Raw genomic sequence first — 16392 nt, 5'->3', positions numbered from 1 at the left:
TAGCCAGAAGTTACTGCTTTCTAATGATTATAACCTTTAAGTGTAACTACTTAACCTGTAATCAGGTTTAAAAATTATTAGTGATATTTATTATTGGATCTAGTTGTGCATTTTCTCATTGAAGAAGCCCAAACCACCGGTATTATCTAACCCAATGGCAGGCATACAGATTTCACACGAATGAGTCTTTCAAGCCAATACTCCTCCTCCTCTTGAGGAATTACCTTAGCCTATGGCCACCGCTTTGTCCAGGAGTGCTGCTGGTATTTTGGAAATTGCTGCCGAGAGCAGCAAAAGATAAAGAAGTTAAGCAGAAAAGTAGGAGACATGGCCACAAGGTGCCTGTCAAGCCATAGCAGGTGCCTGAAAAGGCTGTGGTGGAGATTAGCACTACCCAGAACAATATTCTTGAGTATTTTCTGCCTCTGCTTCTCTGGTGAAAGGGAGAGAAGGCAACCTGCACCGTTACCTACCAGGATCTGGCTCAGCAGCAAGCACAACCCGTGAGACTTTGAGGATCCGATTTATAGCCCAGCACAGAGTCAGGCCCACATACGAGGTAAGTTTTATGGCTGGAGCAGCTGCTGGCAAAGATCTAATGGCTCAACTCAATACTTAAATGTGGGGCATGCGAAGGAGCCTCAAGGAGGGCAGCAACCTCCTCCAACTGAATTTCACTGCCTCTAAGGTTTATTTTCCAACTCCAGCAAAAGTCACAGCATCTGCGGTGGAGACTCTGTGGCCCAAAATTAACTCCCAAAGCAAAACAGCCTTGCAGGTACTGCTGGCTCTGCCGAATTCCCAACGTGTCCCAACGGTGGTTGCAGCCACTGCCATTCCCCCGTGCCCACCCTGGCACTGCCACCCCCTCCCCATTGCCAGCACCGACGCTGCCCTGTGCAGCAAGGCTGGATCCGGCACAGGGCACGGCACAGCAGCAGGAAGGAGAGCAGCAAGCCTGGCACCGGGCAAAGCAGTGAGGCTGCAGCCACCGAGCCCGGCATGGCTCCTTCTTGCTAAATTCGCACCCCGCTTGCTCTTTGCATCTGTGCATGGAAAAATATCCCAGGGACAATAGGTACATGTCTACATCATGCAGTGTTTGTCTGAAAAGGAAAACGGTATGAAAATAATGCTTTGCATTGGACTAGAAATTACCTAGAACTCATTTAATAGTGCACAGCCCCCGTGAAACCAGCAGGAAATTCACAGGGAGCACAACACAACTCCTGCTTCCAGATTACGCTGCTTTACAACAAAAGAAATAACCAAAGACATGTAGTTGAAGACTTACATATAAAAGGTTTGACACTGCTGTGGATGTGTTTATGCTGTTTGAGGCCTGAAGAAGTGGCAAAGGTTTTGCCACACTCTGGACAAGCGTGAGCACGAGCCCCAACATGCTGGGAACGAATATGCCTCTGAAGGTTGCTGGGGTCCGTGAAAACCTGCTAGGAAATGAGTACTGATTAACCAAGAAACTTGATTGCGGAAGAAGCCAGTTATTACAAGAGTCTTTTAAAATTCAAACCTTGGAGCTATTTCGGAATATTTAAGATAAAAAACTTTGCTAATGGGCATCAGGGGGAACTGTGCCTGCAGGATGGGGCCTCAGTTTCCCAGAATCAGCCAAGTATTTGGTGGACCTGTTAACCCCTTGGCAGCTGCTGCAGCAGATGCATTTGACCCTGCCATTAGAAATTGTGCTTTTGACGTCAAGGACTTCACAGAAAACAAGTCAAAATGTGGCTGCTTGAAACTTCTAAACATTACTGCAATAGAAATACTTTATAGCGACAACTGAGTGTGACACAGCAAGAAATCCTGTACGTGACACAGTCCTGGCACCCAGGGCTTGGTTGTGTCTTACAAGTCTCAGTTCATTATGAAATTCCCATTATTGTAGCAAATCTACTTGAAAATGAGAAAGTCCTCATGCAAAAGGCCCAAGCTTTGGGAATCTGCTACAAAGCAATGCAGAGCACCACATCCTATACAAATAACGTACACAGCAAGCTTGGCGCTGGGAAGCGACAGAGATGCTCTAGAGATGAGATAGTTGCACTCACTTAGTGCAGCTGTGGCTCATCTCTATTTCTTGATTTATATTGCAGTAGTGACCTGAAGTTTCTGGTCCCAATGGCTGGCACACAGCCTAGGGAACCCATGTGCCCTGCATTTCCCCAGGGTTTCTCGCCCCTCAGTGATCCTTTTACATCCCACCGGTCCTCGCAAAGTGCCATGCCCTGAGCTCAGGGATGCTCGGCATCCTGCATTAGTGCTTATTTCATACTTCAGAGCCATCTCCAAATCAAAAGGGGTAGAAAAATAGCATATTTATAAAGTAGAAGCGTAAATCCTTGAGAAACCATTTGGAGCAAGGCAGAACCCCTACGTCCTCCTGCATCCCAGCCCCAGGCATCCCCACTTGCATGCTCCTGTGCATCCAGCAGCACAAGCCGTGCCAGGCAGCCTACAAATTCACTGTACCTTGGCACAGTTTTCACACTCGTAGTGCTTCCCGCTGTCGTGCGACATTTGGTGGCGTATCAAGTTGGACTTCCAGTTAAAAGCTTTGGGGCACTGGTCACACTTGTACTCCCTCTCCTCGCTGTGTGACAGCATGTGCTTCTCCAGGCTGCGGAAAGAGGAAGAGGGCTCAGTGAGGTTCCCCACACATGTGAGTTTATCAGCAGTTTATAGGAAAAGGAGACAGCAAAACACATAATTACAGCAAAAAACTTTACAGAGCTCCAAAGGCCAAACCCTGACAGACCCAAGTCCTTTGACTACCAGGCTCACCCCAGCCAGGAGGCAGAACAACCTCCTCCCTACCAGAATAACAGATCCTCTCATGTTTTGCCAGGTCACTTGCAAATGCTGCAGGAGACGCTGTTGCCATCACTCCCTACGGAGATTATTTCATACAACCCTCAGTATTTCACTCTGGTAATTCTTCCCTGTGGTCTGAATTATTTCTACCTTACGACTTTCCCTCTAAACACACCTTGGATCCCACCACCTGACATAACTCCACTGCTTTGATGGGAGTCAATTTTTCTTACAGCAGGAAGAGATGAGAAATAACCCCACTGGAGCAGAACAGGATGAGCACGAGAAGCCTCTCAATACAGTACGCTACGACTGAAGTTATACTTGATTATTACTGTGTTCAATTGCATAGCTGTTTATTCATTCATTTCTTAGTATTTTCTTCAGTCTATTAGTAGGGTATCTAATCTTCACCTAATTTCTGTTGCACATCTTTGAATTAATTTTCATCTCTAAATTTTCTGATTTCCTGGTTTATTATTCATTTGTAGCAAATATATACTTTTAAACACCTGTATTGCTTGGTTACATACTGTAACTCACACTATTGCTTGAGGAAAGGTAACTATATAACGTGAGAGTGGATTCACAGAAAAGCCACTGGAAACTGGAATTTTTAACCTGGGATGCCAAGCCGGATCAATCTTTCCTCGCGTGAAGCTCCCGCCGATCCCTGCTGAATCTCTGCTGGTTTACAGTCCCATTTGTGTTGTGCAGCCCATGTAGCAATGGATATTCCCACTCTCAGCCACAGGCAAGGGAAATGCTTTCACCCTGCAGATGCTTTTTACTTCTACCCCTCAGAGTCTCCTTCCTTTGGGGGAAAAAAACAATTCTGGCTTCCCCTTCTAATACTTCTATAACAATTGACTCTCCATCATGTACTGGTAAACAAATTTGCTCTAAGAACTGGAGAGACCCTCATCCCCAGCTCTGGCACCAGCTCCCAGACGCCTGCCGTGGCTACGTGATCTGCCGTCAGCACTGGGCAGTCCTGTCCCCCAGATCTCCATCCTCCTGCTCAGCTCTTTCTCCATTTAATTACACACACCCTCAAGCATGGCTCATTCAGGCCTTTTGTTTTATATAATCTGGATATATCACACTTTGGTACTTTTTTGCTGTGAACTGTCTTTGTGGTGTATTAGCTTTTCAATAATTCAAGAGTTCAGAGAATGACTGCATTCTGTCTCATTTTTCACTCTTTCTCACAGTACTGCCCATCTATTTATGATGACTTGTTCTTTGTTTTCTGCCCTTTCTCTTCAATATTTAATATTTTAAGCTAAATTTACATTTCCTCAATGATTCCCATATGTTAGATATCGTCCTCTAGATCTCAGGCAAAAAAGAACTTTAACACCAAGTAACTCACAACCTGGAAAAACATTACAGCCTGGACTCCTGCCTCACCCCCAGTGTGGCAGCCCTGTTGACTTGATCTACCTTCATCAGCCCTTCCGAATCAATCACTGGGATTGAAAATGAGACACGCGGAGCCGCACACTGCTCGGCATCAGCTGGTGAATACGGCCCTGTGTCGGCATGAATTCCCACTCCACAGGGCTGACCTAGTATGTGGGGAGCAACGTTTGGCACATCATGTTTAATTTCAGTGTCATTAATTTTGCAGAAGCGTGAGGATCGGGTCATACGATACGCTGGTCCAAGATATCCCGCATGATGCCAAGCCACCTCCACTCCGTAAAGAGCCCGTGTTTTGGGAGAGAGGGCTCCATCTCACAGAATGAGCACCTGAAGCATCCAGGAGCAGTTGTCCAAAGGGGCTAACCCTGGGTGTGCACAAACCCATGCTAACCTCCAACAGACACCCCAACACCCTGAATCGCAGACTAGTAAACATTTCTATGAAAAATATGAACCCACAAAATACTCTCAATTGACAAGTCAATACTTAAGGGACATATGGTTATCAAGCAATGCAAATAAATACACTTCTGTCCCTAAAAGGGCAGTTAATCAGCACTCAGGTTGTGCCCACATGACGTGGAAAGGAAAGAAGACACTGTGGGAGTGTGGGAGCTGTGCTAAGACTCCAACTGAAAGCAGGAGACACTGGCCCAGGTCTGCTGCTGCTACAAACCAGCTTCCTAAGAAATGCACTGCCTCATCACAGCGGAGGACCTGGCCCAGGATTTTGCTGTTGAGGTATCTCAGCATTACTATCAAATATTGGCTGAGGTCAACCTTCCCTTGGTCCTGAAAGATGCGAACCTGACAGGGATGTGCTGCAGAAGCTCGTGTGTACTTTCAATATCTTTCAGAAATCTGCAAAAATTTGCCATAATGTGCACCACAATACAGTATTTTAAGCAGCCACCAAAATGCTAGTGACAATAAATATGTAAATGATCTTCAGCATATAAAAGTCATACTTTTTATTTACATTCTATGCATATTTCAGACACATATGCACACCGGCCTATATGTTTTAACAGATAGATAGACAGATATGAGAAAAAGATGAACACCAGTGTTTCAAGACAGTACAGCTAGAAATATATATTAACATACACACATATATATTAACATCTAGAACCTGCTTCTAACTGGCATGGCTTGATTGCAAAGATAAAATTGGTAACATCAGTGAACACCACTCAGAGATGTTCTAAGTTATTTCTACCTAAAAATAAGGAGCCCAGACGTCAGTTGATTTGAACTATAATCACCCCTCTGATTTCACTGCACCCAGCCCAATTCATGCCAGCTAAAGATCTGATTAGAAGATCTAGTTCTTAATTTAAGGTCCCCACTGAGGACTTCAGTATAAGGATGAAATTTCTGATTTATTGAGAATTCATTGCTTTTTAACACCAACTATCACAAAAGTCTTATTCATCTTCATCTTAGGTTTGTATAGAAGAGGAAGGTATCAGGTTCTGCCTGGCTGATGCTCTGCCTGATTTACCATTAGACTGTGGCTGAAGCCATTACAGAATTTGCCTCGTTTAATTACTTTTTAAGCATCTACTCCTACCTTTGTAAGTCTGGGAAGACTTGATCACACTCCTTACACTCCTGGATTTCATGTACATCCTGAAGGTCATTCTCATTCTCAAGCTTTTTCTGGAAGTCCTCCTCCACCATGGAGAAGGCGGAGTGAGGTGTGCTGCAGGGGAACTTCTGGTGGTCTACAAGCTCAGCCTTGGACTCAAAGAGCTGGTCGCAGTCCTCGCAGCGATACTGGCGCTCCTCTGGAAGACAAAGGGGTTGGGCACAGGGGGATCACATCAGTTTTCAGCCATTTTTAACTACCATCCCATCAGGAGTTCAATGACAGTATGGTAAAATAAATGGTTATTCAGTGAAAAAGAGAAGAACCTCAAAAGAAACAAGGATGCCTTAGAATGCTTTATAATAATGCTTAGATTCTACAATATATGACAGCACACCACCTGTTAAATTGCCTGGGTGATATCCAACAGAGACACCTGACCCTGGTTTAGGACAAAAGTCAGTGTATTTATATTCTATCCTAAATGGGTATATACAGGGTATAAGATGGAGATCCAGTGGAGGCTGCCAGTCTCTGCATTTCTGAATGAAGGAGACTGACTTAGACACACCATCAGCATCTAAAATAGCTAAAAGGGTGCTTATGGAGTTTTTTTTTAAGTCTCTTCATTTCCATCAGAGTCCTTTTGTAGCACCCGACACTGTACAAAGTAAGACAAGAGACATGAATTCGGGGTCCTTGCTTTAAATTCCGTAAAATCTGACTTTCTTACTGAAAATGAGTGTAGAATATCACAAAAGTGTTACTTTGGAGTCAATATTGCATTCCATTAATTAGTAATTCCTGCAAAAGAACAGATTAGCTGAAGAAAATTCCCAAAAGCAACCCTGGAGAAGAGCATCCCATGATACTTATTTCTGCTGTATTTTCTACTGATGGTCCATACAAAGAGGCAGATGCCCTGGTGTGGTTCCAGTGTTACCCGCCCTGCAGACATAAATGCCCAGGGGCTCTGAGTCAGAAAGGCACTGAGGAGTCTGGCTGAAATCTCAAATGCATGTACTCAGTTGCTACTTGACAGTTGAGTTTATACACAGAAGGCATTATAGTGTTCTCTTGTTTGCTGTCCACGAGCAATACTTTGGCTCAGTCTGCTTCTAAATTAGCCCTGTGGGACATACTCCTGCATGTGACTGCAGAGATTTCCTCTGGTATAATTTATACAATAGCTACTTGGCCATAGGGACTAGCAGGGAAAACACTATGCTTGAAAAGCAGGACATCTTTAGCAGCAACTAAACAAAGTTACCACTATGGGGAAAAAAAACAACCAACCAACCACAAACCCAAGCTAGAATGAATGAATAATCCCCATCTTTTTCTTTAGAGAACAAAAGATACTGTACTAAATGTACAGACAGTTATAGAGCAGCCCGAGTTATAGGCCTTTCCTGCCCTGGGAAAACCCCTGTGTACTATCCCTGAATCCCTGAGAAATTATAAAATGTCCACATTGGCATAAACTGCGAATTAATGGGTATCAAGCAGATGTCCTACACCCAGTCCCCACTGTGGCTGTATAACCCACCACTTGATGGGGCTTTTGGAGGTGGGGGACTAATCTGAGCAAGAGCTCAGGAGTTTCAGTCCCAGAATCTGTGCGTCGGATGACTAATTAATTAGCTCCATGAGGAAGAATGGCTTAAATGTCCTCAACATGTGACAGCAACATTAACAACCTAAAATTTTCTATGTTCAAGATGATGGAACAACAGTTGTTTGGGAAAGTGACAAAAGATAACCTAAAATCAGGGTCCGTACAGGTCCTGCAGGAGCAGCACAGCCTAGAGATAAGGGCATGGACTCTTGTTCTCCTTTTGCAATACCCACAAAATGATCAAGTTTCAATCTTGAAGCCTTACTACCACCCTCAGTTACATCTGCAGACTTCTGTTTTGCTAGGGAGGTTCAAATAAGTGAGTGTAAAACACAAAAGCATTATGAGTTGCAGGGATGCAACACTGAGAAATATCAAGCGTGCAAACCACAGCTTGCCAGATTAGCACGTAGAAAACGCATCGTTGAATGAAGTGACATTCAGTTGCATTCAAATGGAACACTGAATGAGGTTACACTCCCGGTTGGACTAGGCTGGAGTGATGAAGAAAACAAACAGAGAACCCCCAACACCAGCGTTGGCATTGCTTTTCAGAGCAGATTCGCCCTTCAGAGGGACTGAAGGAGTCGTGGTATTATTAGACTAGTTAATTCACCGAACAGCTTTCAGAGAAGCAGGAGGGCAGAAGGCGGATAAATACAACCATGGTCCAGCTCTCCTCCCTGGCTGCAGCGAAGGCATCCCACATTTTGAAGGATTCCAACAGAGGAGAAATCTCCCTGATTTTTTGTCTAATTTCAATGATACTTTCTATTAGATTAGACAGTAAGAAGTGGCTAACCGTGAATGTCTGGAGCCATTGTTTCATGTGAATAATCTTCACTCTTCATGAACAGTAAGAGCTCCTCTCCTGGTTCAATGTCTGCTACCACTCTGTAGAATATCTGCAAAAAAACAGAAGAGAAAGCAACGTGACTACCACAATAGGCAAAGAAGCGTAAACCACTGCTGGTGAGTACTACAGGATCAAAACCGCATGGCCAGAGCCTGCCCCAGCGTGGGTGCTGGCTGCTGGAGAGGTGCCGACTTCGCAGGTCTGCTCCTTCCAGCCCCAAAGTCGTCAGTGCTTCAGGCTCCGTGAGGATAAAAAAGATGACTTTCAACAGCCTCTGCTGCAAAACAAGCTGTGTGATGACTGCAGATATCACCAGCAATTTGCATGCTCAGTTATACCAAACCCACGTACGAAGTAGCCATAAAATGCCTCCCTGAGTGATGCACATAAGGGAGGTAACTCCTGTTGCATGGGGAAAAGGCACTAACTCAGACCTGAGAGGATGTTGTTGATTAAGCCCAAGGTATCCAACCCACCGTATCGATCATCTGTGTGCTCCAGAGAGCTGTGAGGTGAGAGGCTTATACAAAGCAGCACACCTGGTTATTCCTTAGCTTCAAACGGGAATCAAAGGATCAGTCCTGGATGAAGAAACACCATGAGCAGCCAAAGCTGCTGGCAGTGACCCCGGCCAGTGGCACCTGGTCCCCTCACACAGGTGACATCAGGCCCTGGGAAGGAGCCCGTCAAGAAGCACGAGGATGCAGGGGGGCGGGCAAAGGGTCCACACTGCCTTGGGTCTGTGCACACCCGCCAAGCACACGCCAGCACCGGGTGGCTCTACCAAAAGGAAATTCCCAAAATCCATCTGGCTGCTTTCTGTCTCAGCAGGAAACGTAAGGAGCACTAAAAAGCTCCACGAAGCAGCTCAAATAAATATTAGTAACTTCCTCAGGCCTTGTTAAACAAAAACACATGACAGCTACGTTTCCTACGCTAAAAAATGATGCCTTTGCGTTTTCTCAGACTAATGTATTTTTAAAGGTTTTGCTCTCAATCTCTTAACTCTCAGTACTCAGTGCACTGGGAGAAAGGCAGAAAATCGCTCCTGTTGTTTCAAGTCAAACGGACGCTTTCGTTGCAAGGCAGGCACAGGTATCTAGAGGTGCGTGGGCATTTTCCTCGCCCGGTCGCACGGACCGTCACCGGCCGGGTGGCCCCGGCAGCCGAGCACATACCGATGTCTTCCAGGAGGTGGCCGTATAGCCTAATCGTTTCTTCCTGCACAAGCAGCCTTTGCCCACAGATATGGGCTAAATACCTAAAAATAACGAAATGAGATGCATTTCCTCAGATTTGTTTTCTTTGCCTTGTCCCAAAAACCGCTCTGGAGGAGGCGCACAGGGGAGCAGCGGTGAAGGCTGCCGGGGCCAGCTCATCCCACTGCCCTGCTGCTCGCCCCAATCCAGGTGCCAAAGCGCTGGCAAAACACATGAGGCACAAGGTACTCGTGCCACAACCCCTGCTTATGGCCAGTCTTCCCCATAAAAGCCAGGAGAAGGACTTTATGGGCAGCCTGATCTGCCCAGGCTGCACCTCCCTCTTCTTCCATACCACCCCGGTTAAACCATCAGCAGGGTCTGCTTGGGCTGGCCGCTTTTACCCCTTGCCAGGGGGTTTAAAACTCCAGCAAGTATTTTGAAGGGCACAAGAGGTCAAGAGAGCCACGGCAGGGTCTTGTGCATGTCTCTTCATGAAGCTGGGTGAATGCCTGGTACCACAATCCCCTCCGGAGCCGACTCCTCTATCAGTGCCAAAGGACACGGGGCTGCTGCGTGAGCTTCGGCGCGCTGGGCATGCGGCTGGGGCAATGCAACTCGTTTGATCAAAGGCTGAACACATTTAAGTGAAGCCAGCTTTTAACTCCCGCAAATAAATCTGATGCCAGCACTGCATCCAGTGAATATTTGCTTTAAGCAATGCCTGCTTTTCCATTTATTAAGATAAATGTATTGAAAACTGGCTTTTTCTTCCAGACGTATAATGGCCTCCACACATCTGAAAGGGAAGCTGCAGTCCGATCTGTGGAAAATAACCCTGCTTGCTGGCTGGCTTTGCGTGGAAATAATACATGTATGGCATTGCAGGCTGAGCGGAGAGACTTCTGCAGACCTCCCTGCTGCCACAGCACCTGCTTCCCACTTGGGGTGGGAGCCGGATCAGGCCCACCGCGCAGCCAGGTGGGACCTCCACCATCTCCGAGGGACTGTGCCAAAGCTCCTGCTCTGGCCAGGACTTGCCGCAGTGCTCCCGGGTTTTGTGTCACAGTTGGGTAACCTCAGCTGTTCTTCTGAGGTCAGCAGTGCATCCACACCAAGGAGCGAACATAAACCACAGCGAAGCCTTCTCCGGTATTCTTCCTGTCCCATCAATGGCATTTTGATGGCTCTTTTCACCTCTCATCGTGATGAGGACACACGGACCGTACACAGGCATAAAGAGGGGCTTGTTCACGAAGCGCTGCACCGGGGTGCATCACTTCTCTTTGGGAAGGCCCAGTACAGTGCAGCATTTTTCTTGCAGCTGTGGGACAAATCCCTAACCAGGGTGTAAAACTCTGCAGCCAATTGTCCTGTCTGTGATGATATTGGAAAACATCAGAGACGATTCAGCTACCCACAAGAAACTGCCCAGCCTTTCTGTACCTCAGTAGGGAAACAAGACAGAGTATGCAAAAAAAAATATCCATGTTTTAGGTTGAGTGATATTTCTTTACTTTGCATCTCAGAAGTTAACACCCTCCAACACAAGGTCTATGTGACAGATTTCCAGCTCTGTCCTTTTCACATTATTATTATTATACTAACTTTAATTATTAATATTTTTTTCTGTATGAACAAAACCCCCTACCTGTACTAGCAGTTCATATACCAGATAGCGTTCCAGTAAGGATCTAAACCATTATATATTGAACTTTAAACCAAAATGACTGTGCAGGTAAACCTAACGTGATTTTAAGAGCTGTCCTTAATACTTCACACGAAAAGCTTTTTTCTTACTCTTTGCACCTGAAACCTGGAATTACCCTGTCTGAGAACAAACTGAGAAGCTAACTGCTGAAATGAACCACGTTGCCCAAGTTTTTAGGCAGCAGCAGCCTCCCGTGGGCAGACGGCATGGGGGTCCTGCAAGCCCCCAGATGGGGAAGCTCATAAATTACCCCCCAGCCCTGCAGGTCCCCTTGGTTTGCAACAACTGCAACCTCCACCACAGCCAGTATTTTTTTGTTTTAGGAAACACTAATGTAGAATAAAAGGACTTTCCATTGCAAAGCTGGAAGATTTCCTGGACACAGTCCTGACTCTACTGTAATTAATGAAAGGTTTTAATTTTCTGACTATCACCTCTTCAAGCCTGCCAAGCCCATTTTTTTTTTCCTGACTTTCCTGCGCTAACCTGGGCTCACAATGCACGAGCACACAGCAGTCTGCCTAAAGACGTATAGGAAGAGCCGCTGCACGGTAGAGGAACAACCGGGGGTGGGGGGGAAATAATAAAAGCAAAGTCCAGATGCACATTTCACATGCCCTGGGATCAGCGGTGTGTGACTGCAGTTTATATAGGAAGAGCAAAATCGGATCCAGATCTGGAAACACTTTCAGAGTTCAGGGGGTCTGAGGTGGGGAGAAGTTGGGGGAGGCCTAACTCATCAGTCCTCTGTGCCTGCCTACACCACAGGTCATATATTTATGCTACTGAGCAGAAATAAAAGCTCCCAAACTGCAAAGCCGTAAAGGGAAAGGGGAGGAGGAAAAAAAAAGGAACACACACAATTTACTTTTAAATGGATGAATAAGGCCTCATTGTTATGAATCCCAGTTTACTTTTCCTGGTCAGGCACTTGAAATTTTATTTATGCTTAATAGACTGCATTTGGCATGTGTAAAGATGACAAAAGCGTGAATTATGAACGACCTTCAACCTATTCAGGAAGTTGTAATAATTGAAATAATAGCAAAAACGCACTCCCCGCGAGCTCGGCCCGGGGCCGCGCGCTCGGCCACGGCTGCCCGCCGGCTGTGAAGCAGCTCGGCCATCCTGCCTGCCCCGGCCAGACCCTCACCCCCTGCCTGACACCCTCCGCCCCCGGCAAGCTTCAACCCAAGGATGCCGGTTTGAGGGGGAGAAGCGACACTTCAGCGATGAGTGTGAGTAAAGGCACCGGCTGCTGCGCACACATCTGTCACGCTCAGCCCCAAGCAGGGGCTGTAATTCCGTTGCATTCAACTAAACCCTTTACTCCTGCGTGTACGAGAGCTTTGGAAAACATTGCATGTGCCCCAGCACCGCCTGGGAAATTCAGATTTCAGGGCAGAGAGATGCTGCTCAGCATTGGCGCTGCGTGTACTCTAACCCTCCGGGCGAGGTATTGAGCTCACGCGGGGGAAAGCACCGAGTGATTTTGTCCTGCACCACATGGTGTGAGTGGGAAGACGAGGACCCACTCTGCATGGGGTGGTGGGAAGGAACAGAAGACCCCAAAGGCAGAGCACACCCCGATGAAAGCCTGGTGAACCCCACCAGCACCCACAGAGCCCTGCGCTGCCACTCCTGCGCCAACACCCAGCGCCCAAGGGGCTCCGGGACTCCACCCCGCGCTATGGGTACATCCACCCCGGGCATCTCCCAGGCACCTTTGGTGTCCCAGAGGGGAGCGTGCCTCGCGCTGGGGCAGGGCAGCGAGCGTCTGGAGAGGTGGCATGCACACTGCCAACTGGCGTTCGCCTCCGCATTGCTTTAGAGCAAGAATGGAACTTGCTTGACAAGCAAAACAAATTAAATGTCCAAAACAAATAATAAGCATTATGTTCAAGGAGCTCGATCAAAATCAGGATTTATGCCCGCCAGAAAAATGAGATGGACGGATAGATACATAACCTCACAACAAGCCATAATTAAGTATTTGAGGGGGGAAAAAATGAAGGAAAAAGGTCCAAACTGGGAAGTTTTAACTTTAGCTCCTGTGATGAACAACTTTTGCAGCTGGAGAACTGTGTGATGAAACCCGAGCCAGGTTCCTCTTGCCATACTCAGGCAAATGATAAATTGCAATGCACTGGAGTTTTTTCAAGGGCTAATATAGAGGAGTCCTTCCCCAGCACTGTATTGGGCCCAAAGAAAACCTCAGCAAAAACCCACAGGCAAAACTCAGCAAGTGCCTGCGTGCCAGTGGCTGCAGGGGCATGGGTGGGAGCCCAGCGGTGGGGAGCGGGCCCTTCCCTTCGCCCTGCAGAGATGGTGGGGGAGCACCGCAGAACCTCAGCACCAGGACTGTGAGCCCTTTCCTTCCTCATTTCCAAAAAGCTCCAAAACTGTTCAAGCGGATCAAGCAGGAGGGGCTGGAGCAAGGACACTCTCCTGAAATGGCACCAGGAATCCCCATTTTCCCACCTTCTGAGGGAAACAGTGCCTCCTGCTCCCTGAAGCCAGAAGGGAGCTACACGTCCCTCTGCAGGGCACCATCTTTGGTGTCTCAGGGCTGCAGGCCACCTCCCCAGCGATACTCACGTCTTCTTTCATTGTAGATGAGTTTTTGCCTCTGTGAGAGCCCTGGTTCGGGGCGAGAGGTTGCTACATCCAGCCGGGCTGCTCCAGCCCTGCAGAACCTCCTGCTTGGGGGTCGCTGACCACCGACACCAGACCACAGCCCCTGCGTGCCCACCCACTCTCCCGAGGTGACCCCTCCATGCAGTTGTCTTCTAACATTCCACCTTCATCCATGAACCACACAAAGTGTCTGAGTTGCAGCCTTGCCCCGGCTCTGTGGACATCGACAACCCCCCGTGCTCTTTCTGGCAAGCACACGACCATGATTTGACAGGCCTCGTCACAAAAGGCATTTTTGCTTAGAAACAACTTGCCTCACTGCTTTTATTAAACGTGAACTGTCGATAAAAAGCTTATCACTGCAGAACTACTTGCCGGGTTTGGTTCTAGACTATTTTAGGTCATGTCAGGACAGGCCAGCGCCGAGAGCGGTGCCACCAGCAGCGCATTAAGCACCAGATAACACAGGCGGACCTACAGACCGGGCAGGAGTTTCACCCACAGCCTCAGCTCAAACTGCAATAAGTGGAAAATCACCACCGATGAGCTCCTTGTTCCACTAGCCCCAGCTAACACAACCCCGCTCCACTGGAGACAGATTTTCAGTGGGAGCTGGATTAAGCTTCATTTGCTTAATAAACTAATAACTCATAGGGAGAATCGCGGCAGAATAGGGCCCCACATGCGCTCAGCATGCATGTGCCCTCCCGACCCACAACAGCCCAAACCTTAATTTCACTCTCTGACAACAAAGCCTCAAAACTATTCCTTAAACACACAACTTTTGCAGGTGGCTGTGTGTGGAGGGGCTGCTGGCGGAGCCGCTGCCGCCGCTGCCCGCGAGCTGCCTGCCGCAGAGGGGGGGGGGGGCAGCGGCAGTAAAGTCTGAAACTTGAAGCTGTGCCTGCAGATTAAAAAAGTTTGTAAAACATGTAAGATGTGATCAGGTCTGGTGAAACCTACAGCAGTAGGTTCACCCGTGTAAGTTTATATCACTGACATCGGGCACGTTGTTAAGAGGGTAATACTACTGGTTTTCCTCCCATTGCAGTGGTGTATGCCTGAGTATAAGGAAAGAAGACAAAACACAGCGGAAAAAAAGAAAGCCAAACCCCTATTTCAGCACACAGAGCAAACCAAAACCTCAGTAAATTAATCTTGAGCCACTTTTGAGTTTTCCATAGGTAAACCAAAGGGAATCCGCAGGAGCTGCTTTGCTGAGGGGGAAGAGACCTGGAAGCTCAGGGCAGTTTCACAGCATTATGTGCCTGTATCGCTGTCAGAGCTCTGCAAGCAATAAGCTAGATAAAAACAACATTCAGAGTTTAAACTTCAACTGCTACCAACTAGTTTTCTAAAAAGAAAAAAAAATATTTTTTTCTAGCTTGAAGGTGACTGTGATCCCAGCCTGAAAATGTGCCTGGAACGCGTGACAGTCCCTGACACGCCATAGCTATAGTCACTGTATTTGCAACCGCACTTTCATTAACATACATATTTTAAAATAATGCTTTTGCTGGGATGACAGCGCTGCCAGAAAACCTAACAGTGCTAATCATTCTGAAGTCATTAAAAAGTTGAACTAATAGATGTTTAATGATAACAGAGGGGAGTCATCCAAGTTAGCAGAAACTAGTATTGAATCCTAACTGACTCCGACCTGAAAAAACACATTCCAAGGCACTAACAGTGACAAGACTTTCTGCAGCTCTGCACACACTGTAGTCTCTTTGGGGAAAGGAAAAAATGAGAGTGCCCTGTTTGTGGAATTTTATTATTCATATACGTCTTGAATTACATACGTTCCAGTTAGATTAGGTATGACAGGAGATAATAGGAAGACAGCAAAGAGAAATCCTAGATCAACCTCGTTTGAAATAATAATAAAAAAAATGCAGCTTTTAAACCCTACTCCACCTCCAATCAAATGAAACATGAGTTGCATCCAGCATGCATGTTTTGACTGCATCCCACCATTATCGAGCTGTTCATCTTAGCAAAGCTCATTTATACAGTCATAAGAGAGAGCCCAGGCCTTTTGTAAAGTTGATCCTAAGTGATGAAACCTAACCTCAACCGTGAGTCAGGGGGTGGGGTGGTATGTCTCTGAAAAAACTCCAATAAAGAAAACAACAAAAAAAAAGGGGGGTTTCACTCTTATTGTTAAATACAGAAGGTAGAGCTTAGCAGAGTGACTAGATTACACATTGCCCTGAGATTCATCTCAATCCTGCCTCCAGCAGTCTGGGAATCATACCTGTCTGTCAGTCAAGCTTGAATTTAGTAGCGTAAACTTGTGGGCACCATGAGGCTGGGAGCGCTGGCAGGATCTTTTACCTTTTCAGGTACAGCCCAATGTTTGCTTGTGAATTTTACAGATGAGTTGAAGCAATTAGAGGTGAACAATTACTGCTGATGGAGTGTCTGTGCCTCGGGAGCCAGCAGTGGCTCCCACAAGTGGGGATGCTCCCCACGCAAGCAGAGCTGCTGAGGGGCTTCTTACTCCTGGGGGAAGCAGGG

The 16392-nt window shown here is 46.9% G+C and overlaps 1 protein-coding gene across 5 annotated transcripts in view; it reads right to left on the bottom strand.

Annotated features, from left to right (window-relative positions):
• Window positions 1-16392, bottom strand: part of MECOM (MDS1 and EVI1 complex locus) — a 49796-nt gene that overhangs the window by 29445 nt on the left and 3959 nt on the right. For 3 of the 5 annotated variants that reach the window (XM_040613621.1, XM_040613623.1, XM_040613624.1), the window contains exons 2-5: window positions 8272-8374; window positions 5834-6050; window positions 2491-2638; window positions 1295-1448 (exon numbers count right to left, since the gene is read on the bottom strand). In XM_040613621.1, the coding sequence (XP_040469555.1) occupies window positions 1295-1448; window positions 2491-2638; window positions 5834-6050; window positions 8272-8320 (568 nt within the window). In that variant the 5' untranslated portion in view covers window positions 8321-8374. Of the gene's footprint in view, window positions 1-1294; window positions 1452-2490; window positions 2639-5833; window positions 6051-8271; window positions 8375-16392 lie in introns of all 5 variants that reach the window. The other 2 variants (XM_040613620.1, XM_040613622.1) reach the window with 1 other exon arrangement.

Source organism: Falco naumanni, chromosome 13 (assembly GCF_017639655.2).
Source record: "Falco naumanni isolate bFalNau1 chromosome 13, bFalNau1.pat, whole genome shotgun sequence".
Lineage (NCBI taxonomy): Eukaryota > Metazoa > Chordata > Aves > Falconiformes > Falconidae > Falco > Falco naumanni.
Note: the sequence above shows the minus strand (reverse complement) of the source record. Positions and strands in the feature narration are given on the sequence as shown.